Consider the following 27,424-nt stretch of genomic DNA (forward strand, 5'->3'; position numbering starts at 1 on the left):
TCTGAGGAGTCAGACATGAACTCCTCTCAAGAATCTATGCTTCGTCTAAGATGGCAGAATGAATGCAGCTAGGCAGAAGCAAGGGATGTGGTTTCCAGCTCAGAAAAGCTTGACTAATAATGGTTTTAAGGAGGAACACCGGAGGGAATGTGACATATGACAGACATAAGCCACCATGGCCCTACAAAGGCTAGCAAAGTCCATAAGGGATAAGGACATGGGTTCTAGAGGTCACAGAATGAACAGAACATAGACAGAGTCCTAAACCATTTAGGAAGATGGCCCTCCAACACTGATGTCTTCTGGGAACTGTGGGAGATGCAAGGAGTTGCCATCATGATAGAGACAGCAATGACTGAAAGGATACACTTAGCAACTGAGGAGTTGCTAGAAACAAAGAAGAGCAAACAGGGGCTTCCTCCCCACAAATGTCTTCTCCTCCACAGAGCTCTGGACACACTTCACCTTAGTCAGAATCTGTCTTTATTTACAAAGTACAAGGGTCATCATTCTGAGGACACAAAGTCCTTCAGACTGAAGTGATTGTGTGTGCACAAGCGCACCCACACAAATGGGTCTGTGTCTCTGTGTATCCTATCACAAACTAATCTCTAGCTGATTTATTTTAAAAGGAAACACATCGCATGACACATACCAAATGTTGCAGAAATGAAGAAAGCTTTAGTCACAAAGTTTCAGTTGAGTACTATTGACTCAAAACAATGCCCTGAGTTGCCTAAACGTCATTAAGCATAGATGCTATGGGAGGAGGTAGGCTGCAGGACACCCCCACACTAACCAGTGAGGGTGCAAAGCATAAACCTGTCTTCGAAATGAAGAGCAGCATGGATGCTGGGGTTCACTCCTGCTCAGTTAAATTCAGTTAAGGACAGAAATCCTTGAGTTGTTTTTCTTTCCCTATTCGTGTAATATTCTATTGTATGAGGTTCTATAAACTAGCCTATAAGGGAGGGGGGACGAGACCCAGAAAAGGAACTACCATAATCACATTATTTTCAAGGAAGTTTAAGAAATATCTGCTACATTACCAAACCCAAGCATTTCAACAATCAGACGACCGATAACTTCCCCCACCAACAGCATTCCAGAAAAGCCTAATGTAGTATCATTGGCTTATCACACACTTCTCACCTGAGGTTAAGGGACTCTTTGAAGGTATTATGTGTGTACTCCTTGCTTTGCTGTATAAAGCAAGGAGAGGCTCAGAATTATTAGGACACTGTTACTGATGCAGAAGCAGCTCATCAGCTTTAAAGGAGACACTGAAATTTACTGCAGGAGCCAGACCCATTGCCAGCAGAGCCCATAAATGCCCAGACCGCACAACAGTGTTTTCCAAATGCAATACAAGCCGTGAGATCGTCCCCCAAGGGAGTTGGATAAAAGCAGCAATCCGTGGTACCGAACCACTCATCCATCTTCTCTGCATTTTCAAGGGCCCTTTGCAATCCTAAGGCAAAGCCAAGCTAGGGAGCTTTTCTGGTGCATTTCGAACAGGATAGATATTCTATCCACTGCCTGAGGGATATTTGGCAATGTCTGGACACTTCTGTTCATCACCCTGCTAGAGAGGTGCTACTGGCAGCTAATGAGTAGAGCTAGGATGCCCTTAAAATGCTAGAAGACAAAGGACAGCCCCACAAATGAGCATCATCAGGCTCAAGGCACCAGAGGGAAGCAAGTAACCCAGGAGCTTGAGAGAAACACTGCATAGTGTACAGAGCCATATTGGATTTGGGCCTAGCTGCTTTTTGACTGCATGGCTCAAAGTGACTAGGTGACTCTGGGCTGTTTGGCCACAGATATTCACCCCTAAGATGACTGCCTTAAGTCTTAAGATTGTTGAATGAAAGCCTCTCCCATGAATTTACAGCATGGGAAGATAACATTCAAGGGATGCCTCAGCTCCCTTAGCAGATACCTGTTATCTCCTGAATCAACACCGGTGTCTCCACCGCCTGACCTCATCTTCTACCGCCTGACCTCTTTGCCTCCAGCTATCACCTCCCCCTTCTCTGTGTTTCACAAAGGACACTCCCCCTACCTGAAAGCCTTAAAAGCTGTAACATTCACCCCAATAAACGAGACCTTGACAACAGAATCTTGCTTGGTCTCCTTCTTCTCTCACCCCCCATTTAGGCCCAAGGGTAGCGCTCCTTCGGGACCCTGAATAACTGGGTCCCTGCTGGCGGGGACAGCATAGAAATCCTAGGTCCTACAGCACAGGTTACAAAGAAGTTCTGTCACAAGTCTGTATGATTTTTCTCATCTCACATTATCTTAAGAGCTTCATCTGAATTCAGGTGTTTCTATTTGGAGCTTGGCATCTATCAGTTGCTTTTGACCAGACAATCAATGTTTAAATGCCTTGAGAGTTGCAGCCTTCCAAGCTGAAGATCTGGTTTAATGTATTCAAGGAGAAATTTTGACTATTGGTTCAAGATTTGCCTAAAACATAAGATGCCCATTGTATTCAGTATAACAGGAGAATGAGATCTGGCTGCTAATGGTGGCATCATTAGGCAGAGAGCTGAATGCTTCCCTCACAGTGCCATATAAGCAAGAAAGGACTTAGGAATAGTGCCAATTCTTCCTTACAAAATTGGAACCCTCTCTTGGTCACCCCCCAGGGGAAACGCTGACTTTGAGTCCATTCAGTCTCTACCAAATCCAAACTTTTGAGCACCCTGCTAATCTGCCTACCCAGGAACCCACCCACCTCCTGCACACTAAAGTGCCAGACCCTGTAGGGCTTTGCCTGGCCTCTTGTGATGTCCCAGCCCAGGGGACAGCCTTTAGTTTTTAAGAAAATGCAGTCTTGACTTTCTTCACCCAACAAGTCCCTAAATTGTCAGTGGTAATCATGGAAGAGACACACTTATGATGATGGTGTACACTTTCGTTCAAATCAAACTGCTTCATGGGGAAGAATCACTATGGAGAAACACAGTAGATGGAGAGGCTAAAGCAAAACCAGCCAACAGAGAGACCTAGATTTACTAATGCCTGCCTGAGCAGCTCATTGGACAGTGCTGGATTTAATGGTGGCCCAGTGGTTCGGTGGCCCAGTGGATGAGCCTGTGAGTAATTATGAAACAGGAAAGCTTCGTGGAACTCATAGGGCTATTGGAATATGACAAAACGTGATATACAGAGCATTTATGCTGCCGGGCACAGTGCACACTGACTAGCTGGCAGCCATTATTATTCCTGTTGCTACTGTTATGAGAAGGATCGACAAAACCCTGAAATATAAAATGTGAATGTACTTTACTTTTAAAAGGTCTAATCTAACTCATATTTTCACCCATTGAATTATACCTTAAACATACTACAAAAACCTGGTAACTGAGGAAAAAATGCAGACAATGTATATGTGGTTACCCAAAGACATGTATCTGTGTTTTTTCTCAGGAGAGAAACTTCCCATCGATATATGGAGAGGTGTTCTTTAAAGAGTAACAATGGAGGCTATCAAAACGTTACTTTTATCTTAGCTGTTAAAAATTCACGTCCTAGTACACAGACAGACAAGAGAAATCATTGTACTAGGTAGGCCCCAGGCTACAAACATCTTAAACTATGGGCTGACCACTAGGAGCTTCTAGTCAATTTCACAAGAGAAATGTAAATTACATTGCATACAGAATTTATTAACTGCAAATAAAAGCAACAGGCAATAAAAATGGCTCCAAAATAGGCTGGAGAAAAGACTGTATTACAATGTGCTCAGATAAGACCTGGGTAGGGAGGGAGGCCTCATCAGGAGCTAGGATTCATAGCAGGGGCAAGCAAGGTGAGACACCGGGAGGAGGCAGTAAACTGCTAGAGGGAAACTTGGAGAGATGAGAAAGTCTGTGGATCCACAGAGACATATGTCTAAAGAATCAGGACTCATTAAACAGGCCAGGACTTCAAAACTACAGATACTGTGGACACAGATTCCTTGGAGGAAATGACAGGGGCTGTGAAGCTAGCTCTGCTGAAGATGTTGATTTGAGACTGAGAAGCACTAGAAAATCCCATAATCATAATCATTCATAATCTTTTTCTCCCTTTAGGATATTGCACTGTTCTCAAACAAAATCCTTCTCTAAATCCTCCAAACAGAAAAAATGGGCTAATACAAATTCACTGTGGCAGGAATGAGGCCCTGAAAATCCAGGAACCAATTAAGAACCTGCCAAATTAAGTCTGGAAGCCAAGAACGTCTTTCCTTCTGTTGGGTGGCAGTTTCCTTGAGATGGAAGCATTCCAGGCTACAGTGAAACTCCTTAAGACAGGAAGTAGTAAACAACTCAACATACTTTCAGGAAGTGCCTAAAAGTGACCGGATGCACTAGGCTCCTCCCTCTTAAAGAGGAAACAGTAAAGACTGCCTACGAGTTCTCACAGAAGACCTTAGCTACAAAGAAAACAGGGAGCCAAGCCTAGCAGCCTGGATGAAGCAGCAGGCCAAACTGCCTAGAAGAAACAATGACCAGCTGAGCTGCTTGGGGAGGCTACCAACCTGTAATAATTAGATGTGTGCTGTGTCTCCCCAGGAAAAGTTTGTCAAACATTATCACTCTCTGGGCCTTGATCAGCAATTCCCTAATACACAGTGAAGATGACTTGGCTCCTCGTCTGATATGCAAATTGTACAAGGCTCATCCACTGGGCTATAAATGATCCCCTGAGATCCTTTTCTTCACAAGTGGAGAATTCCATTAACCATTTGTATGTCTTCTGAAGGTAAGGACAGTTTACACATGGAAAACCATGCCTCAAACATGCAGAGATTTGAAAGTGATGCCAGATATAGCCCACACTGGTCATGGGAGTAGGTATCACTTAGACAGGGATGATGTTTAACATCTGTGAGATCTAGGAGTTAAAATAAAAATTGTCCATCCACAGTGAGCACAAAACCAGGGGGCTGGGGATAGAAAAGATCTGGACAGAGGCAGACTAGCATTAAAGAGGAAACTTTGTCCAGAATAACCAAGGAATGCAGTCTCACAGGAATGATTGATGTCTGAGGATAGAGGTGCAGGAGGATTACAGGGGAAATGAGGCTATGGGAAGACCATGTGACTGAAGCTAGTAGATACCATACAGTAAGGCCAGCTCCAGAGGAAAGGAAAGTGCTGTTCATTCACAGAACGCACGATGACAGCATAGCCAATATACAGAAAACATCCAAGTAAGCATGGGGATGGAGGAACTGTAAGGTAACGACTGATCAGAGTTCCAAGTAATAGGACAATTTCCAGCCTTGGGGAAAATTAAAATTGTCGCCTTGACCAGACTCTTGTCTTGGTGTCCTTCTTCGCATCCCTTGTCCCCCATTCTCTTCCAGGTACCCCCAGACCCGTCTCTTACAGGCTTGGGGCTGGAAAAAGGAGCATGTAAGGGGAGAAGCACTGGACGGAGTCAAAGCTTATCAAAGAAGGCTGCACAAGAAATGGACTGGACTGGGCTAGAATAGACTGAGAGGCCTAGAGAAACAAGAAGTGCCTACCCCTCTTCTGTCTCTCCTGGAACAGGAAGACAGGCTAGAGAGAGAAGGTGCTAAGAGCCAGAGTTAACATCCATAAACACAGGGCAGAACATTCTCAGGCACAGCAATGATGCTCTCTGGGCTCAGTGTCTAGCAAATGGTGAATGGGAGGGGAATAGGAAAAAGATGCTAGAGCTTGAAGAGTGTACTAGGACCAGAAGAACTACTGTCTAGACCTGGTAGAGTCTGTGTGCAGATGTCCCCTCAGACACAATTGTCAGTGGAGTATGGGGAACAGAGCTGAGCCTCTGATAAAATCACCAGAAGAAGCTGCTCCTCCTCCTCTTCTTCCTCCTCCTCTTCCTCCTCCTCCTCCTCCTTTTCCTCTCCCTCTTCCTGCTCCCCCTCTTCTTCCTCCTCCTCTTCCTCCTCCTCTTCCTCCTCCTCTTCCTATTCATTAATGAAATGCCCATCTATCATGTAAGAATGGGTCATCAGGCACCGGAGAAGCAGCATGCAAACAAAGACGCCATGCAATGGCTGTTTCACAAACTGTGGCGTTACTCGGGGATGTTGGTGGCTCGGGTGGTAAGGAGCCAGTGACTGTTCCACAGCACAAACCACCTGCACATCCAGTGAGTAGTTTCCTCTTGCCAGAGAATATCTTCCACTTGTCTTTCATTTTTTCTTCTCTCCTTCCTAAATGATTAGAAAACAAGGTAGAGCAGGAACAAGGTGGCTATCTAATGCTGTCTACGACAGAAAGGAACCAGGCTACATTTCCAATGTAATGAATACTTGCTTAGATTAAGAGCAAGAACGGCCACCTTGGTGATTAAGGCTCTGAACCAGCAATAAATGACATTATTTTCATACATTTTCTTTAATCTTCCTAAGAACAAATTATTATGCCCCACCCACTTTTTGAGGCAAGGAAAAAAAAAGGCTCCAGGAGGCAAATTGAGTTAGTCCAGAAATCAGAGCCCTCAGATAGTACAGCTTGGAATGTGTGCATTCTCAGTGTGAGCTGAAACTAAGCCTCTGGTGGTAGTACAGGGCAGTATGGACTTTGGTAGATGATTAGGAAAGCCTATTTGTACAACATGGTCCAGAGTGAGCCTGTACCATGAGCCATGGAAGGAAACTGTTGGTACACTGCAGATCCTACCAGATCCTCAACCACTGTTGCCTTGATCTTCAACCTCCAGCCTCCAAAACTGGGAACAACAAGATTCTATTTATTATTGCATGTAAAGTTCTTTGTTAGTGCAGTTGAATCCCAAATAAAGACTATTGCCAGGAATCAGTCCCCTGTTCTGCCCCCAGCATAGACAATGCACATTTATACTGCACACCATTACTGCTACCACCACTACCCAATACACTGCACTGCCACTCAGGAAGTACATCTGGCCAGAAGCTCAGATTCCACGGACATACAGTATTTACTAGGTGAAAGGTAACTAAAATAGAATGTGTGCCAGCCGCTGTAGCTTCTGTGCTTCCCCATGACCACGCTCTGCAGCCCTACATAGCCTGGCTGGAAAAGAGTCAGGGACCAAGAGAAAAGATGACTTTGGAATGTGCCATCTGGTGCAGCAAAAGTCCACTCAGGAAAAGATCCTAAGAACTCTTCCTGCTGAGTAGAAAACACAAAAGAATCCGCTCAAGAATGTAAACAGGGCCACTGTGAGCAGATGTCCCCAGGAACAGGTGCCATTAGAGGACAGCTGGGTAGAGCTGAGCCCAGATGACTACCACGGCAGAAGCTCCTCCACCACGATTCATTGGTGAAGTGTCTCTATCAAGTAAGGACTGGTCACAAGGCACTGCAGAAGAGCATTTAAACGCAAGTCGTCTCCTAGCACAGTAGCTATTTTTCAGCCACCGGTGCTTATTTTGTTAAGTGCACCCCTGCCCTTGGTGACAGAATAAAATTCTCTGCAGCACGGCACTGTATACTTCAGGTAAACTTCCTGCATGATCCTACAACAAGGTTTAAGGACCTCTCGTCAGGGTTGAGACAAGGACAGCATGAAGGCAGAAGACCCTAAGACAGCAATACCTACCCCAACCTTACAAAAAGGGGCGGGCAGGCAATAGGAGCCTTACTGAAGGATGCAGAGGACCAGGAGAAACTCCCGGTAGTCATCATTCCAAGTATCCAGTGCATGTGAAAGTGTGTTTCCAAGTCTCAGGCCAAGTTCTCATTGTACGGGAAAGAAGGTCTGACAGCAGCATTGCTGTGGGTCTGCTCTAAGTACACAGTGGCAGGAGGAGCATGGGTTCCTTGTTCTATGTCTGCCTCAGTACGGAATGGCCACTTTGCCATTCTAGAACTTAGACAACCATTTAAAAGTTAAGTCTTGAGAGGAAAGGAAGCCTATAGCCCTGACCTGGCCTCTCATTAACTGACAGGTAACACGGCTCCTCTCAACGTCTATGTTCTCATTCATGGCCCTGGAATAATGAACAAGAATGAAGGAAAGTCACAAGAGACTCTGACATGCCTCCCTGAAGAGGAAACGGCACCATTTGTCTGGTACTTTATCTCAGAATGCAAAATTCCAATCTACTAGACAGAATGTACCAGGGAACCCCAAGCTGCAGTGCCTTCCATAAAATAGCTGCCAGAAATGACTGAAGAATTATTTCAGGCAAGGAGACAAAAGAGGTATAATAATAAATGTAGTAAATGATTTTGTATGGGCCATTAGATGTCATAGAAAAATGGCTATAAATGACTTTACTGGAGCAACTGACAAGATATAAATATGGACCATATACTTTATTTTATGTGAGTGTGGAGCAAGCACCTGGTCTAAAATTATGCGACAATGTTAATGTTAGGGAATACAAAACACAAGGGAACAGACAGAAATGCATAGAATCTTCGCAGTTTTGTATAAATCTAAAATTGTCCCAAAGTACAAAGATTGTTTTCTTTTAAAATTGCTGAAACTCACATGTACAGAGAAGGCCATCCGCAAAGCAGAGACCATTACATTGACTCCCCAGAGATATGGAATATGAGTCAACATATTCCATAACAGAGAAGGCCATATACATTCCACCTACCATGCTTACATCACAATTAAATAGCTCATCAGAACCACGAAATAAACCTTGCGATAGTGACTCTAATGTGCATGTTGGCTTGGGTGCCACGCCACTTAGTTGCACACACACAGACATTCCCTGAGAATCTTGTTATCATGCATATCTGGGTCAGGCCTAAGTATCTGCATTTCTAAGGCCCAAGCATCTGTAAGCGTTGTTTCTCCACTGAGTTAAAATGACAGTGAGGAGCTGGTCTGTACAGTGGAACCTTTCCTACATGCAAACTTAAACCCACTTATTCTGATCTGACCTGTGGAGTTTGTTTTGATTACTCCTTTGAATCTACACAATGCCGTGTAACTCTTGCAATGATCTTCAATCTGATAATAAAATGTGACGAGAAAACGAACTGTGAATATAATTATAAAACAGTATCAAGAGTAGAATGGCTGGTGTTGCCATGGTGTTCTAATTGAAAATATAGAATGCCACTATGCCTCTTGAACCCTGTAAGTATAAATTAAGTCTCATCCTTCTTCCCTCCAATCATGTGTTCTAGAATGACTTCAGTGAAATGAGAACAAAGCAAATTCCCTGGACAATCTGTAATCAAAGAGTCAGAGCCATGACAGTCACATGACTGTCAACCATCCATGCTCACAAATGAAATGATTCTTATCATCTCCCTTTATATTCACTACATATTTTCTGATTCTGTACCATATTCCAGATAATGTGCTCTGTAGTAATTTTATTATAAAGTTGTTACTATAACAAAATACTTGTTGATTCTTCTGGAGATAAATATGTTTTTTTAAACTAAGTTTTACATTGTCCATATAAAAATCTGCCCCCTCATGTGTCTCACAGTAAGATTCGACATTCCATCACATCTGTCCTGATGTCCAGAACCCAACCCCTCCAGCTGCTATCACTACTACTTCAGATAGGAACCCGGTATTGACACAATCCAGCAGATGGGGCAAGACTATAAAAGTCCCATCCACTGCCATTGTACATACACAGACCACACTGTAGTAATTACTGCCCGGATTTCACAGCCCCTTAGAGTAAGGAGATGAAGCTATTCAAAATCTGCAATCACTTAGCGTGAAGTGGAAAACTGTTGTGAGCTCTCTAGTTCTCCCGGCCTTACTCACCTGGTCAATCTCCATGAGTTTAGGGTAGGCGCCAGGCCATTCTATGGCCACCTTCACGATGTCCGAAGGCGGCGGCATTGTGCGACAGGAGGAAGTCCAAAGCCGGTAGAAATAGGGGTCCTACTGCGTGGACTGTCACACGTGTCTACACCTAATGAAGAATGACAAAAAGAAAGTAGTTCAGCGCAGATGCAAGGCAAATCGCTTCATCATCACTTCCTGTTTTCACTGGTGTATGAGAAATGCTCCCCTTGGCGCCCCGGAGAACGAAGCCACAGGGGCACAGTCAACCGCGCCCCAGGTCCCCAAAGAAAGATGGAGGCTGCGCTAAAACACTGGAGGCAAAGGCTCCAGCAGACACTACCCTGGGGGTTCGGCTTGCTGCGTGTTTTTTTCTTTTCCTTTTCCAGGAGCAACACAGCAACCCGTGACCACAGGATGGAAACCTGCTCTGAGTATTCCTCCAGCCTGAATGAGCAGGGTTCGCGCGCAGACTGCATGTAAACCTTGGCGCTCAACAGTCTCCGGAAGAACACATTGCCCAGGAAGTCATGGTCAGGAAGTAGCTTTTATTTAAAGCATTTTCTGTGTGTCACAAATAGATCTGCGCTATAGTAACCAGGATATTATGAGGAAGGAGAAATTCCCCAGGAGTTCACACATGCTCACACTCCCTCCCCAAGGCCAGTCTTCCAGAGAGAGAATAACCATGTGCTCTGGGAGTTTTCTGAAGAGCCTTAAATTTTCTCACAAAGGAAGTAATGATTTTCCTCTGCTGCCTCTCCATTTCTTTATTTCACTGACAATTCAATTTGAAAAAGCAGAGACCCGGTGTGCTAGGCGGAGACTCCCCAAATGTCACCCCACCTAACAGTACTTTCCCCTAACCTACAGCTGTGCCATGATGCTCTCTGTCCCTCAGAGTGTCCTCATGGATGGAAAACAAAAACAAAAATATATTCTGACTTTTCCCCTTTTTCTAATACAAAGGCAGCATCCTGCACCCTTCATAATTTAATGCATCTTCTAGGTCTCTGTCATCAGGGTGTGTCCTCCCTGACAAGCCAGGTCCCTGTTGTGGGTGGACTCCATGGTTTCTTTCTTGCCTTTAGTGACACAAACCAGGCTTGCAAGGCATAAAGTTATGCTTGTATAATTTTTTCACCTGTAAAAGTTAATCCTTACAATAGAATCGTAAAGGCAAAATTGTTGGGCCAAAGAGAATATACTGTTTAAATTGTGATAGGCATCTCTAAAGTCCCTCCTTAATGCTCGACCAGCGTGCCCTCCCTCTAGCAAAGCCTGAGGCAGCCTGCTTGCACACAGCCTCACCAACAGATGGGGTGAGTGCCAGCCTGAAAACCCTGGCAGGCTGGAAACCCCACACCTCAATATACCTTTTAGCTTTGTATTTTTCTCATTGGCAAACACAGTGATGGCAAATCACATGTCCCCTTTCTTATATGCTGTCCAAACTCTGCCCATTTCTGTAGATCCTTGGCCCTTTTCCCCCAGAAATAAAAGTCTATAAGAAGACTTTAGTCAGACATGTCTTCCACAGTTTACCAGACCAGCATAAATTTTGTTCATTTCTATCCCGATTCCATGGCCAATGAGCATCACATCACAGCGATGACAGGCCTGGTAGAGTTAAAGGGGACACCTCCGTGATAACAGCAGTTGTGTGGATAAGTAGTTTTGGTGGAGCTGGCCAGCAAATGAACTAAACCCAAACAAAGCTATGGCTCCTGGCAAAGGATGATTAGGAGCCTTGTTGTACTAATCAGTGGCACCCAGCAAGGACAAACCCACAAAACAATGGTTTAATCTTTCATCCACAAATCATTACTGCCCCTCCATTAGGCGCCAGGCCTGCTTTGTGTGTTGAGGACACAGTTTCAGACCTGGGTGTCAGATGCTAGCAAGAGAAAGGAAGAATAAAGCAGATTGGTGCTCCCATGCATCCTGTTGTTGCTGGTGGCATAGACAGAGGGACCCCAATTGCAGAAAACAAGTTCAGGGAGAGCCCGACTGAGGCTGAGAGAAATGTGATAGACAGCGGGTCCTGTGGAGAGCTGAGAAACCACTCCATGGACTCGGAAAAAGTAAGTGTAAAAGCCCAGAGGCAGAAGCATTCCTGGAATAGTCTTCAAATAAGCAAGACCCTGAAACCAATTAAAAGCAGGCAAAAGAAGAAGAAAGCTTCAGGGAGCAGCTGGTTCCCTGTCTGCACTCTCCAGGCAAGAAGTACCTGTGCCTGTACAGCTGCTTAGAAGGCCTTCAGCCAGCTGTATTAAAAACCCTGATGGTTTGCATTATGTTTCCATAAGTTTAGTTCTTCTAGGATGATATCCTAAAGACATTAAAACAATACCAAGGCTTGTTTTGTTTAAAACTGCTCAAAGTTGAAAACAATATGACCTTATTAAATAATTCTAGCACCCCATTCTGCAGCTAAGAATGGGACTGGCTCTGCATGGTCTCCACCCTGCTTGAATACTTGAGAACATTCAGAACAGAAGCCCTATCGATGCCAAATAAATAACTTAAACTCGGGAGACCCACACCCAAATATAAGAAGTGCAGAAGAAGCTCTGCCATGAAATCAGGCTGTGTGCCTATCAGGTAACCGGATTCAACTCAAGAGACAGCCAACCCTGGCAGTCTAGAAAATAGATCACAGAAAGAAAAACCTCATTGAACTGCCCTCTGCCCCGCCCCTCCACACAACAGTCTACAATTAAGAAAGAAGGGGCTTAACCTTCTAGGAATCAAAGGCCGCTCTTGTTTTCTTCCCACTTCAACTGGTCTTTATTTCTGGGAGGAAAACCTGCTGAGCAGGTGAGAACACAAAGGCAGGCTCTCCAGTGTCTCCCCTTGAGAGCAGGAGGGCAGCGGACACAAAGCAGCCATTGAAAGGAGGAAGCCAGGACTTCCCTGGCTTCCTTCCCAGGCCAGCTGGGCCTCATGGGCTCTCCCTGTAGTGACAACTGCAGAGCAGACAAGGAGCACCAAGTTTCCAGGGAGTGGAGCTCGAGACATAAGTGAGCGATCCTTTCCTCTTTTCCCTCCTCAGAGGAACTCATCCTGGCCTTAACAAAGATAAGACCTCTGTCCTATGCACTGTAACAGGGTGGACAGCATCTCTGACCTCTCCTCACTGAGAGGTCCTGAGGCAGCACATCCTCTGGGGAGATCACTAAGGGTCAGGGCAGTGCCACTGGTACTACCTTCTTGTCTCTGCAGCAACTGCCAACACATAGACCAGACTGACTCAATTCTTGGTCAGTCATAACAGATAGAAATATACTTTGAAGTCTTTTTCGGACAAGTTTGGTCTCCTGGTACCCTTTGCTTCCCCTAGTGTAACACTCAACTCTTGTCACTTTCTCCCAACATGCTAGAACACCCTAACGGAAGATCCATCCCATGTGCGATTACACTCCCAGGGCCAGCATTTTCAGTGATGGTTGTCAGGTGACTAACCTTTCATGAGAGCTACGAACAAAAGGAAAACTAGGTTTATCACACCCCACATCTCCCAAGCACTATGCAGGTTTCCTGACATTGCCCCGTTAGTGCAATCAGCATGGACAGTCTGGTATAATACTTACTCAGACTGAAATCTGAGGATCACTGAGGGCAGAAACAGTAGGGGAAGCAGCCTGGGCAGCTGGCTAGACACTCTAACCACTGCCTTCCAAGGTAACTATAAATCTTTGGAGGCGCCCGGAGGGGGTGGAGAGCTCTAAAGTGCCCCTGCTTGCCTCCTAGCTCCATGTGTTCCATGCAGAATGCTAGGAGTCTGTAACCTTAATACAGACATCCAATAGCTTGCTTACACTTGCCCATGTGAGATAGAGGAGATCCTTCGTACTAGGAAGTCAGTTAACTGATATCTACATCTTGGTTACATGTGGCTCTATTTCCACTGTTGATCCATCCTACCAGTGAAAGTTTTCTTGATTCATGTTTCTAAGACAAGGGACAGAAATCACTCCATCCCTAACTAGATGTCTGTCTGGCTTTCAATTCATTGCAGTGAAAGAACCAGACCGGGCGGCCATGTTGGAGCAGTGGGACAAAACCACAAAGCAGCAGAAGGGTTGGCCTGAACCTTTCCTTCCTTCCCTCTGACCAAAACTCATGGACATTGTTTCTAGTGATGGGACAAAGCCTATGGGGATGGGGGAGGAGCTGTTTTTAAAATGTTGACTGGTTCCCGTTTCTCTTTGCCTTGGACTGTGGAAAGAGGAAGGGACGTCCACTGAAAGCAGCCTCAGATCACTCTGAGGCCTGCTCCATCTTTCTAAAGCTCTCTGGATTTTGCATCTGTGGTTACTACCTTATGTGGGCATTGTACCTCAAGAACGTCTGTGGCAGACAGACTGGGTTGGTGAGAGCTCGGTTCTAGGTGCTCCGTTACACTATTCCAAACAGACTGATAGCATCTCATTATCTGCTGCAGATTAAATAACCACAGACTTAAGTGCTAGAAGCACAGTCCCCAGCTGGTGGCACAATCTGGGGAGATGGTAGAAAGAGGTGGGGCCTAGGGAGAGGAATTGGGTGACTAGAGGCATGACTTAGAAGGTTATACTTAGGAAGGTCATACCTAGTCTCCTTCCTCCCAGTCGCTCTCCACCGACCCCCACTTCTCTCTCTCTTCTCTCACTCTGGCGTTCACACTGTGAACAATTTTGGTCTGCCATGCTGCTCTGCCTCACAAAAGCATAGAAACAACAGGGCCAAATGACTGTGAACTGAAACCTCTAAACTCTTGACACAAAATTAAAAGAAATTTTTTGCTTCATGAATTGTTTGGCTCATGTACTTGTCACAGTTCCTGAAATTACAACTAGCAACATCCCTATTGTACGACAGTGTAATGATGTAGTGGTGTAGTGATATCATGATGCAGTTTGTCACCTAGCCTGAGCCAGGGCTGTGATTCCCAGACTTGCTGAGTCCTGCCTTTGATTTTCTTCTGAAATATATTTCACAAAGAATATTCTTTTTGATAAACCAAAGAGATGAGCTGTGACTGCCATGGAAGTCTGTGGGAACAAGAGAGGAATATGTGCCCCCACACACTAGGGGGCTCCAGTGAACCATATACAGTGTAAAAAAAGGAAGGAATAGAGAGCCTTAGAGAGCAAGGAACACCACAGAATATGAAAACAAAGTGAGCAAAAGGAGAAACTAAATCAATGAACCCAGTGTTTCATTTTACATAAATGCCGTTGACAAACACCATGGCCCATAATCTTAGTGATAACCAGGGCTATTTTCTTGCCGTGAGAGGAAATGTGCTCTTCACTATCATTGCCCTACAACATAAGGGAAACTTGGACAGAAAATCTTCCTGCCAACATCTTCACTAGTCACCATGAATGGCATAGGACAGGTGTCAGAAGACACAGGGACAAACTCCAAGGAGGCAAATGCTGGGTACATTCTTATATTTACCCTTTGTCCCAACTCTGTTATTTGCTGTAAATACTGAAAACACTTCACCTTGAGTTAAATTATTTTTTCCAAATGTTGCCACATTGTGAGGAAGGAATGTCTCTTCAGTTGTAACTGCAGTGAACTGTGAACCCTCCATGCTGATTCCTCTGATGAAGTTCTAACCCCCAAGACCTCAGGCTGGGACTGTAAGGGAAGACAGAGCTTCTAAACCGGTGATGAAGTTAAAAAATGAGAGTTTGATGGTGAGCTTTGAGCCAGCATGGCTGCTGTCCTGCCAAGAATGAGGACAGTGGCAGACACACAGGAAAAAAAGCGTGTAAGGCTGTAAGCCAATGTGAGAGGCCTGGGAAGGAGTTATCTCTAAGGACATTGTCTTAGGACTTTATCAAGAACTGTAGCACACAAGTAATGGCTTCATAGAAAGAAGCCCTGTGCACCGGAACCGGTGTGGACACTACCTACAGTAACCAGCTGAGAAAATACTCAGCACAAGAGGACACAACCTGCCCTCACAGTCCTCTACAACTGTTTCTCTTGAGGAGATTAGGGAAACAATCTGGAGAGAGGAGACAGACACACAGTAGATGTAATAAAGGGATGAGAATTAAAATTATAAAGCATGCTTGTCAATCATATTGATTTTAATATTTATCCATTGGTAAGAATATAAAAAATAATGTTCATATGCTTATTTATTTATAGGTAAGTTCTTACGCAGCCTAGACTGGCTTAAATTCATGATGTAGGCAAGAATGCCCCCGAACTGCTGATCCTGTTTACAAACATGTACCTCTTTCTCTGTGCAGCTTTGGGCAGGGGTGGGGGTGAAACTCAGAGCATCTGGGTCCTCAGTAAGCACCATCCCTCCCCATATTTACACACACTTACAATCAAAGGGAAAAATTATAAGCTAATGCTTTTTTTTTTCAATATGAGCCTTAAAGTCCACACAATTTGGAATGACAATCTTAGCCAGGAAAACTTCTATTCTCACAAAGCAACCACTGCAGCAGGGCTTAACAACCAAGGCACCACAGGCACTTAGGCGACATGATACTTGAGGAAGGTACACATCCGTGCACTGCAGGCTGTTGACAGTGTCCCCAGCTTCTGCCCACCAAAGGACCTTGAGGTCATGACATAACAAAATGGTGCCCCTGGGGGTGGGGATGAGGATGAGACTTTCCTGACTAAGGACTGGGGCTTTAAAGGTTAGTTCCAATCTCACCTTTGAAAATACTCATACAGACTAGCTTTACAAGTGGACATTAATAGTCTCAAGTGTATAAAACGGAGAGAAAATGCAAAGTGAGCATTAGTTGAAGAAATAAGGGGTCTGTTTAAAGTTTCTAAAAACCAATAGGAAAATGAATTCAACGGGAAACCACGAACATCTGCACAACATGTGAGAACAGTAATCTAACCCAATTCTGTCACTCAGCTGTAGGAAACTCTGTCCATCCAACTTCCCTACAGCTTCTTTAGGGTAGTAGGCCCCACACCAACAGCTACTGCCTGACCAATAATATATGAGCCATGCACGTCTCTAGCACTGGTGACTGGCACCAAAAACAAATGGGACCCAAGTCTGTTTCTAGAGACTGCCCAGAGGTGTAGCAAAGAGGGCTCTCTGGCTGCCTGCTAAGGACTGGAAAGTGAAAGCCCTCTGCAGACCTGTGTCCTTCCTGTAGGATAAGACCCTGAAAGAGGAAAAGAGGCCAGAAGGGCAGAAGCCAATGGCGGGAGGGATGGCAAAAATATGGGAGGGCAAAGTGCTAGCTGCCAAGATTCTGGTTTCGATCACCCTGGCAACCTTGATACCCTTCCTAGACACAGAAACAAATGAATTTTCTTGTTTTCTGTGAGCTTGAGCACCAGTTCTGCTGAAACTGAAAGAATCATGATCCATGAATCTTACTGCACTCGTTTACTGCCCTGAGTTATGATTACTTTGTCGTTAGTTGACTGGCAGAAAGCGCAGTAATAGTATAATAGTGACTACTAATAACTTACACAACTGAGGTTTGCTACCCAGTGGTAATTGACTTCAGTTCTCCAATTGTGGAATTCCTACATCTCCTAGTCGTCTGGCACTAGGAGCTGTTTTTCCACTCTGGGATTGCTAGCTAAAGGTACACATGGATTCTGGAATTGGTCTCTTTCCAGCATCTCTCACAACATGACTTCTCTGAGATATTAAGGAATGCAAGAAAAAGAGGAGGAGGCAGAACAGGAGGCAGCAATGGTGGCTGCAGAGAAAGAGGTGGTGGTGGTGGAGGAGGAGGAGGAAGAGGGAGAGGAGGAGGAGGAGGAGGAGGAGGAGGAGGAGGAGGAGGAGGAGGAGGAGGAGGAGGGTCAAGTCTCTTGGAAAACCCGGACTCAAATAGCAGCTACTAATAACTGTTGAACGTACTATATCCTTTTCCTAAATATGTTCTGAAATAAGGGTCTCAAATGCAAATATGTCAGAAGACAGGCTACACCTGCCTAAAACAACCCATGATGCAGTTTCTAGAGTATTCTTTTAAAAAATGGTGGAGGCTGGCTTCACTGTGGGACTTCTTGGGACTCTTAACACATTTGTCTTGGGAACTTCCCATATCCAACATACATATTTGCAAATGTAGCTGTCCAGAAGTTTTCCTCCACAGACCAGTGTCTTATGGCACTGGCTATGCATGGGATATTACGAAATATGAAATTGAGGCTGTTCACCTCATCGATTTCTCAAGAGAAAGAGAACTGCTGAATAGATTAGGGCAGAAATTAATGGAACATGGCAGGAAAGTTTTCCTAAGTCCATACTGAATTTTCATCACCTGGGTGGAAAGGCTGTCTCCAGGAAAGCCTCCCAAAGCTTCTGTGTAAGTGTTTCCAATTCAAACAGTACAGTCAAAATACAGCTTCTTGGGTTCAAATTGGCCGGAGATAAAATGACCAAACAAACCAATAAAACATAACAAACAAAGAAACCAGAATATTTTTATTTGTGGTTTACTTGAATCTGAGCATCTTGTGTCCTGCTTTGATTATCTAAATGTGAATCTAAATGGACATGAACTTTTCACAGCCTGCTTTCAAGTAACCATCCTGCTCCCCAACTCTATGCACTCCAAAGGGTTGCTAGTCCTGTGTGCTTACAGGTTATTCCTCCACTGATATATTAGATTATATTAAAGGCAAGTTTGTTAGAAAGCTGCTCTAGGGTGGGCAAGTTAACTGGCCCTGAGGATTCAGGCTAGGAAAGGCCCGGGATGGAGGGTGAAGGGAGGGAAGGAGGGAAGGAAGGAATGAGGGAAGGAGGGAAGGAGGGAAAGAGAGATAGGGAAGAGTCTCTGGGGGAAGGGCCGTCTACCTCCTGGGCTGGAACGTTTGAGATTGGAGACAGAATATACCAGGTAGGGACTGAAGGTTGCTGGGAGAACCTGAAGGCCAAGTCTACTTTGATATGTAAAATATGCACCTTGGTCCCTTGACCAGGGATCCAAAACCAAACAGTACCAGGTTGGTTTTCCCCTGTCTACTCTTTCCTCACCAATGGCTGCTGTGTTCTGAGCCAGCCAGTTTTCTCTTCCTTTTGCATCTGCTTCAAGAAAGCCTGCCCAGTGCTGCACAGCAGCTCCCAGTCATGTCAGAAGACATGCTCCTGAGTGTTTACGCCAGTTGCTCAAAGACAGGAACCCTTTCGTATTCACCTCTGTAGGTGCAGGCTGACACAGATGCCATGGCTCAGAACAGCTCGAAATTTGAATGAATTTCAAATTGAAATGAATAAATGAATGAATCACTTACTCCTTAAATATAAATGCAGAAACTTTTTTTAAAGCGAAAGAATACTCAAGCCAATGGTTTGTTTGTTTGTTTGTTTGTTTTTAAATCTAGGAATCCTCCAGCATTTATTTTTAAACAGCAGCTATTCAGTTGTCTCCTCGGACAGAAACAGAAAGGGAGCCAGCAGCTCAAGGCTCAGAGAGGCCTATTCCAGACTCTTTTCCTCGTGAAGAAATTCAATAGAAAACAGGATGAGACTGGAGCAGCTTGCTGGGTCTCTTTCCCTCACTTTGGGTTCCCCAGCTTTGGGAATCAGCATTTCTACTGGAAAGTTCATTATTTTGCAAACTAACGCACATACTTCCTCCCTTGTTCTGTTTTTTTGGATATTTGCTTTTCAAATTCCTTTTCCTCTGCTGTAAAGCCAGGGCTGCTCCCTTCCTCCCTGCAAGGCCTGTCCCTCGGTGACTGCACACATTCCCCTGCATGGGGCAGAGCCAAGGCCCAATTCCCTATCTCAGAAGCCAGACTGACAGCCACAGGAAACACTGCAGTCTTTCCACCAGCTCTTAGCCAAACACTCAAAGTTTCCAAACCTGCTGATCAAAAAAAAAAAAAAAAAAGTCTCCCTTCGTTGTTCTCCACCTTATTCAGCCACACAGAACTCTAGGGCCAGCCGAGGAAATTTGTTTGCATCAGATTGGTGGGGACGACTCAATACCACACAGTGCTGGACACACAAAATAGTCCTCAGTAGCAAAGGCCATCCGATGACTCACAGGCACTCTTCCTTGTGGCTTCCTTTCCTTGAATCCTTTGAGCTTCATTTCCCAAAGAGGTACACGTTTATCCAGGGCGTTGGTGTTACCCCAAAACAGGAGGACCCTCTGCCTCATCTGCAAACTGCTGGTCAGAGAAACACAGCCCAAATCTGTTTCTCTGCAGCCTGGGGACTTAGATTGGAAGGTCACTGGTGCACCTCTGTGCCCACTCTTCTTTTTCTGCTTCCTTTATCCCTGGAAACAGGCCATAGAAATCAGGCATCTCCCCTCAGCAAATCCAGGACTGCTCTCCAGCAAACCCACAAAGGCAATCTCAGGAAGTTATCCCATCCCTTCTCCTTACTTCCTAGAGACAATTCTCTTTGTTGCTTCTGGCAACTGGAATAATAAATGCCCTGACCAAAAGTCACTGGGCAGGGCAAGGGTTTACTTCCTCATACACTGCAGAATGGCAGTTCATCGACAGGGCAGTTTCTGGAAACAGGGACTGAAGCAGACATCCTGGAGAAACACACTTGTTCTCCATGACTTGCTTAGCCTGTCTTCTTGTACAATCCACCTGCAGAAGGGCAGCCTCTCCCATTAATCAACAAAATGCCTTACAGCCATGAGCATGGACCAATCTGATGAGAGGTAATTCCTCAAATGAGGCTTGACTTTTCTCTGTGTTGAGTTGACAACTAGCCAGTAAAACCATCATTCCAGCAGAGCCTTTCTTAAGCCAGGAGTGCTACAGGGGAAGGTAAGGAGACACGGGAGAGTTCTGCTGGGTCCTGTCCATTACCAGCAAGGCGAATGTTCTTCCTCCGTCATATTTCACAAGCTGTCCATCTTCCAGTGAGCCACAGTTCAAGCTTTCCTTTGTTGTTGGCTCTATATTCCTGAAAACTTCTGACACACAGAACTTTGATAAAACAAATGTCATATTTTTCTCTCCTTGTAATTTCTTTGTGAAAGCCCAGTGGCCTATCAGAGAGTGAGAAAAGACATCTCTTTCATGAGACTGCTATGAAGATTAAATATGTATAAAGCAATAAGGGTAGCACCTGCCTGGTGTTCTTCTTAGCAGTCGAGGTGAGCCTGAATGACTGTAACCCAGACAACACACTGCTAATGTCATCTTATGGGTACACAGAGTCCCCACTGCCTGGTAATGTCATCTTATGGGTACACAGAGTCACCACTGCCTGGGAATTATCCTACTCTAAAGAACCACAACAGTCTAGGACACGATATGCAACAAGGAAGGATGGCTTCATCCTACACCCAGGAAGGTTTTGTTAGATTTGAAGAGCATTCCTTCTGGGTTTTAAAAGACACTGATGTGGGCTGGAGAGATAGCTCAGAGATTAAGAGCACTGTCTGCTCTTTCAGAGGTCCTAAGTTCCAATTCCCAGCAACCACATGGTGGCTCACAATCATCTGTAATAAGTTCTGGTACCTTCTTCTGGTGTGCAGGCATACATGCATATAGAACATTGTATACATAATAAATAAATAAATAAATAAATAAATAAATAAATAAATAAATAAATGAATTAATGTAAAAAAAAACAGATGCAGACTGTTCTAGGAGAGAGCCGTGCTGGGGAAATTGGAGGGTGGGAATGACAGGTAAGGGCCCAGGAGCACCAACTGTCCTTGCAGAATTGCCTGAACAGCTATATGATAGAATCTGAGACCATCAGAGATAGAATCTCTGTCCCTCCTACTTCAGAACCAAGTACGTCAGTATGACTTTCTATAAGAAACATGACCTGGACTCAACTTCCTCCCCATGAACTGCCTCTAGTCAGATGCAACGAAATACCTGGAGAAGCAGCACAAGCAGAGGGGACCTGCCCCACTATGCTACAACATCCTCAATTATATCCCTCCAACTTCCCACAATGCCATCTGCTTTCTTGTAGCAGACCATCCCCAGAAGAAGACAGAGAGTAAACGTGGCTCATTAGTACGTGCTTAGCCCTTCTGACCAGCAACTCTTGGTGCAGTGGGGACTAAAAGTGTTATGGTTACTCTGCTTTATGCAGAAGCTATCAAAAATTCTCTCAAGAAAGATCAGATGGAAAAACACTGCTGCTGCTCACACATGTGAGCTCTGCACTCATTATTTGACCAGCCAGAAGCTGAAAATATGTTTCAAGTGTTTAAAAATAGAATACAGCAGCTAATTGTGTGTGTGTGTGTGTGTGTCTGTGTGTGTGTGTGTGTGTGTGTGCATGTACTGTATAAAGATGTATAAATACCCAGAGATGATTTAACCTAATTGGATGTATCCATAGGTCATACACAATGTGATCCCATTTTATATGAGACTTCAACAATCACAGGGTTGGTGTCAATGAGAGCCCTGAATCCTGAGGGACAACTGCATTTATACCTCTGGTTATGAGGTGCAATTCCACACCTACCAGAACAAACAGATCCTGTGGATTTTCCTTCTTCTCTCACTACAAAAGAGTCTATCACAAATCTCGAGCTTCTAGTTTTTAAACTGAGCTCTCTTACTGGAGTCACAGTGGCGCGATTTGCAATGAGATAACCCCATGAGAGCTCATGTTGCTGGTATGCACATATAGACATGAAGAGTTTTTACACAAATACCAGTAACAATGGATCCCATATGCCATGCTTAAGGGAAACCAAAGGTAGTTCTCCCAGACTTGTGGAGGAGGGAGATGCTGCAGGATTCAGCAGTCATAAAAATATGAATAATGGTGTCCTTTTCTAGATGGGACTATTCCAAACAGAATCTGGACGATTAGACAATATGGTGATGACCAGTGTCAACGGGGGTCGGGGGGGGGCGGGGGGACTCTCCTGGAGAACCAGTGGGGAAATCCAAGCGGTTAGTATAAGACCTCCCCTCTTACTGCCCTCTTCCTGGGACAGCTGTTCTGCTATAGAATGCATGCAAAGGCATGGTCATTTCCTCCACAGTCAGCAAAAAAGCAGAAGACAGCCAATAACAGCCACAGACTGAACTCAACCTGTTCTCTCCTCCTTTTCCTTCTCTTCCTCCTTTTCATCTTCCTCTTCCTCCTTCTCTTCTTGCTTTTCCTCTTTCCCCTCCTCCTCATCTTCCTCCTGTTTTAAACAGCAGGCGTATATTTGCTCACAGCTCAAACATCTAAAGTAGGAGATGCTACTGGTTGGTTTCTTCTGAGCCCTCCTTTCTTGGTTTATAGATGCTACCCTTGTTCCTGGATCTTTAATTGACCTGTCCAACAATTCCACATGTATCTATAGTGCGTTTAGCTTACTCACACCCTCCACACTCTCCCCTGCCTCCCTCCATTGTCAGCACCTCTTTCACTTTAGAAGTCCCTTTCCCACTTCCATGTTGTTCTGCTTTGGGTTTTATTTTTTGACTCACTAATTTTTAAGTAGGACCATATGTGTGTATCCAGTGATGACTGATGGGTACACAGCTGAAGATAATAACTGTTCCTCCCCAGAAATGTACCAGTAGTCAATAGTTCAGGAGCAAGTTATAGAGGCCCCCACAGTCTCCTCCTAGATCCAGGACTGGCTGACAGGCCCCAATGCTCTCTGCCTGTCTTTTAATTGAGTTTCACCTCCTTTTACAAAATGGATCTCTTCATCTTATCTCACTCAAATGCAAAATGGAGAAAGCCAGGGCACCTATCTCTATGAACACTGATGAATCCTAAGACGACAGAGATAGGATTCACACTACATAACTGACAGCAGCCACACGGATTTATACTCTGTCCACACAGCAGCCAGGACACAAGTGCTTCCCTCAATCTCACTCTCAGAATGAGGAAGTGGATTCCCCAAGAATAGCAGTGAGCAGGGTGTGCCAGTCCAAAGCTTATGCTAAGCTTAGTGCACTAGGCTCGGAGCAGTGTTGGCCCAAAGCAAGAACAAGCACTGCCCGAGCCCCACTATGACACAGTAAGCCAACATTCAACCTGCCTCTCAGGAAAGTGGATAGGAAGCCAAGAACATTCTTATGGATGACCAGTCCTCGGTCTAACACAGTTCTAACACACTCCAACCTCAAGACCACACTTCCCTTTGCTCTTTTCTCCTCTCTCTTTATCTATCTATCCATTCATCCAACCATCCATCCATCCACCCACCTATCCATCTCTATCTATCTATCTGTCTATCTATCTATCTATCTATCGATCGATCGATCAATCTATCTCTATCGCTATATCTATATCTAGATATAGATGTAGATATAGATATAGATCTTTTAACATTTTGGACAGGAAATCAGTTCTGGTGTGGGAATTCCATACTTAACAAAGATTCAATTCTGAGTGTTGTGATAGAATTTGCAACTTAATGCTACCTCAGAGACGCAGTTCTGTAGGAAAGATACCCAAAAAAACTTTGACTGTGATAAAACAGGGATTTTTTTCACAACCCCTACCTCTGAGCTTCCTCACTGAATGAGTGGATGAACTTTTGTCTGACATGAATCTACTTTCTCACCTAGAGAAAGAGCAGAGAGATTCTTTTATAAGCAGATAACATGATTTTATTTCTACTAATAAGAAATAATCTTAATGGACATCTAGCTCTTCAGAGCACACAGTCCAAGAACAAGTACTCAAAACTGAAATCATCACTTTTTGGTAGCAGGTCTCAGCATTTAATGAACTTATTATGGGAAAGAAGCTAAATAGCAAATCAATTCACTAGGGTACAAGAGAGTTCACTGGGAAGTTGCACAGCTTAAAGTAGAAATTTATAAAAAAAAAAAAAAAACCTGAAATAGAAGAAGAAGAAGAAGAAGAAGAAGAAGAAGAAGAAGAAGAAGAAGAAGAAGAAGAAGAAGAAGAAGAGGAAGAGGAAGAGGAAGAGGAAGAGGAAGAGGAGGAGGAGGAGGAGGAGGAAAAGAGGGGGGGAAGAGGAGGGAGAGGAGGGGGAGGAGGAGGAAGGGGGAGGGGAGGGGGAGACATGATTCAGATTTTAAACATCTACTTAAAAATTTTGCAAGCAAAAATGAATTCAACCATACATACAGAGCACAAAACTGGGCATAGCAGAACCAAGTGACATTTTTAGGGAAAAAAAATCAGCATATGTCTGTTGTAGATTTACAGGCTCTATTCAAAGGAGATAAAGCAGCCATTTATTAAAATTGGGATCAAATTAGGCTGCATAAATTTCAAAGGAATTTCAACCAATACTCAGCCCAACCAACTAGCAAGACCTATGTGATGTAAATATTTTCAGAGACCAGACTAATTGTGTCCTGCATGCACCTGAACACTTAAGTATCACACTGACTTCATTGCTGTCTATAAAGCTGGTGACTGCTGTTTCTTTACTAGAAAATTTTCATTGACAAATTTAACAATTAAGGATAGGATACTTGTTTAAAAATTTTCCTTCACATGTAAGGGATCTGATACCTCTAGCCCTTTTAAGCACTGGCATGTGGATATACCACACATGCAGATATACAAACATACACATAATTTAAAACAATAAAACAAATATGTAAAAAGTCAAAAGAATCAGTGACAACAGAAAATCTATTTCCATCTATAATTTACATCTACTAATGATTACATAATCGATATATATATATATATCACAATGTGAACAGCTTAGAATTTGAATACATTATTGATAAGCAAATTTAGAATTCTTTTAAAAATTTACTTTTTAAAATGTGTCTATACAGAGACATGAATGAACTTACCACTCTTATTCATAACTGCTAATACCTAGAGACTTTTCAGATGCTTATCAGGTATAATGATGATCAAATTATAGAATGGCATATACACAAATTCATACACAATGGACAATAGCTCATCAATTCAAAATAATGAATTATCAATGAATACAATATTAAAAGTCCATTCTGCTAAGTTGGGTGTTGACACAGTTCACAATGGGATCCAGTCCTCTGCCTTTTTTGTAATTGAAGTTTTACCAGTACAGAGTCACACTGACTGTTATGGGTTGCTTGGCTCAAAAAATGTTACCCCAGGCTGCTTACTATCAACCAAAGGAGAAAGTGAGGCCTCAAAAACAGAGCATCTCTCTGATCTTCTCCCTTCCTGTGTCTAACCTAAGTCTCAGCCCATGAAAAAAATCGTGGGAATTAGACTTTTATTTCTGTGTTCCACCACTCCACCCCCCACCCAGAGGCTTCGCATAAATACGAAAACTGCTGTCCTCCAGAATTGTCATTTCACCCATAAAAGTCATTCTCCCCCCTGCCCTTTTTAAAATCTTTTAATGCCCCTCACCCTAGTGAAGTCCTATCCAAAAAGGAATGCCTCAGAATGGTGGAAAAGAAACCAAGTAACTAACAGTCCTTGCTGATTTACCAACAGTCTGTTACCAACAAACAGAGGCTCTGGTCCATTAAATGTCTACCTACCTGTCCAGTCCTCACCAAACTAGAGCATAAACATAGTTTGCATAGTTGGTAAAGCAAGGCAACACACCTTCCTATGGTACAGCATTGTCTCAGACCCTCTGTGCTGCAAATGACATAGTAGACAGTTTCAACAATGACTATATTGCATACAAGCCTCAAATATTTACTGCCTGGTCTCTATGGAAACGTTTGTTAATCAACAGCAGGAGCTAGACATAAAAGACCATGTATTATATAATTCTATTTAAAGAAAACTCTGGAACAAAAGAAAGCTACATTGCTATAAAGCATATCAGTGACTGCAGAGGCAATGAACGTCTGCATGGAACTCGCAGGACTATTTTTTCTTTCAAGATTTATTTATTTATTTATATTTTATGTGCATTGGTGTTTTAGCAGGAACTGGAGTTATAGATGGCTGTGATCTATGACATGGATGCTGAGAAGTGAGCCTGAGTCCTCTGGAAGAGCAGCCAGTGCTCCCAAGCATTGAGCCATCTCTCCAGAGACCCGACAAGGGAACTTCATAGACTGATTTAAAAAAAAAGCCAGTTCCTTGGCTTTGATGATGGTCATGTGAGTATATGTGTTTGTAGGTACTCAATGAAATCTGATTCACTTTACTATTATTGGATAAAGCCATCTGAAATGAATATATGAGGTAAATCAAAATATGTATTTATATTTGTATTATAACTGTTACCTCCTACCAGATGTTCTTTCAGTTACCAGAGATCTAACATGAGCAAAACATGCTGCATTTCTAACCACATGGAGCAATTATGACATGTTGGAGCCTCATATTGTCTCAATGAACATGGGCGAGCCTGTAAGTCCACCAGTGTAAAGATCATTCAGACCCACCGAGCACTTTGCCTTATTTAACTCACATAGAACTCATTTGTAGGATTTCAATTTTTCTAGACTTTCTGTAGACTCTCCATGGACAGACACACACACACACACACACACACACACACACACACACACACACACACACACAAAATCCAGGAAAAGTTCCAGACTATTTGCTCCTACCCCTTACTTCCTCACATCTCTTCCTCTTCCCCTCTCTCGATATTCAACTGTCTACTTAACAGTTACTTATGCATCCCAAAAGCACCTCAAATATTGTTATTTTTGATACTAAAGATATATTGTCAAATATTATCAAATACATAACACAGTACCATAAAGTATTATAATGTTTATTATCAGTTTCTCTTTCAACTTTATGGCAGCTTTTTTCCATTTTTCTTTTTCTAGGCACACCAGGGAATTATACTTCTAGCTT

The 27,424-nt window shown here is 43.8% G+C and overlaps 1 protein-coding gene across 8 annotated transcripts in view; it reads right to left on the minus strand.

Moving 5' to 3' along the window:
* Nucleotides 1-27,424, minus strand: part of Elmo1 (engulfment and cell motility 1) — a 523,734-nt gene that overhangs the window by 418,655 nt on the left and 77,655 nt on the right. For 6 of the 8 annotated variants that reach the window (NM_001395578.1, XM_087591062.1, XM_087591058.1 and 3 more), the window contains 1 exon segment: nt 9,724-9,874. In NM_001395578.1, coding sequence (NP_001382507.1) covers nt 9,724-9,801 — 78 coding nt within the window. In that variant the 5' untranslated portion in view covers nt 9,802-9,874. 8 annotated transcript variants of the gene reach the window in all.

Source organism: Rattus norvegicus, chromosome 17, assembly GCF_021556685.1.
Source record: "Rattus norvegicus strain SHRSP/BbbUtx chromosome 17, alternate assembly SHRSP_T2T, whole genome shotgun sequence".
Classification (NCBI taxonomy): Eukaryota; Metazoa; Chordata; class Mammalia; order Rodentia; family Muridae; genus Rattus; species Rattus norvegicus.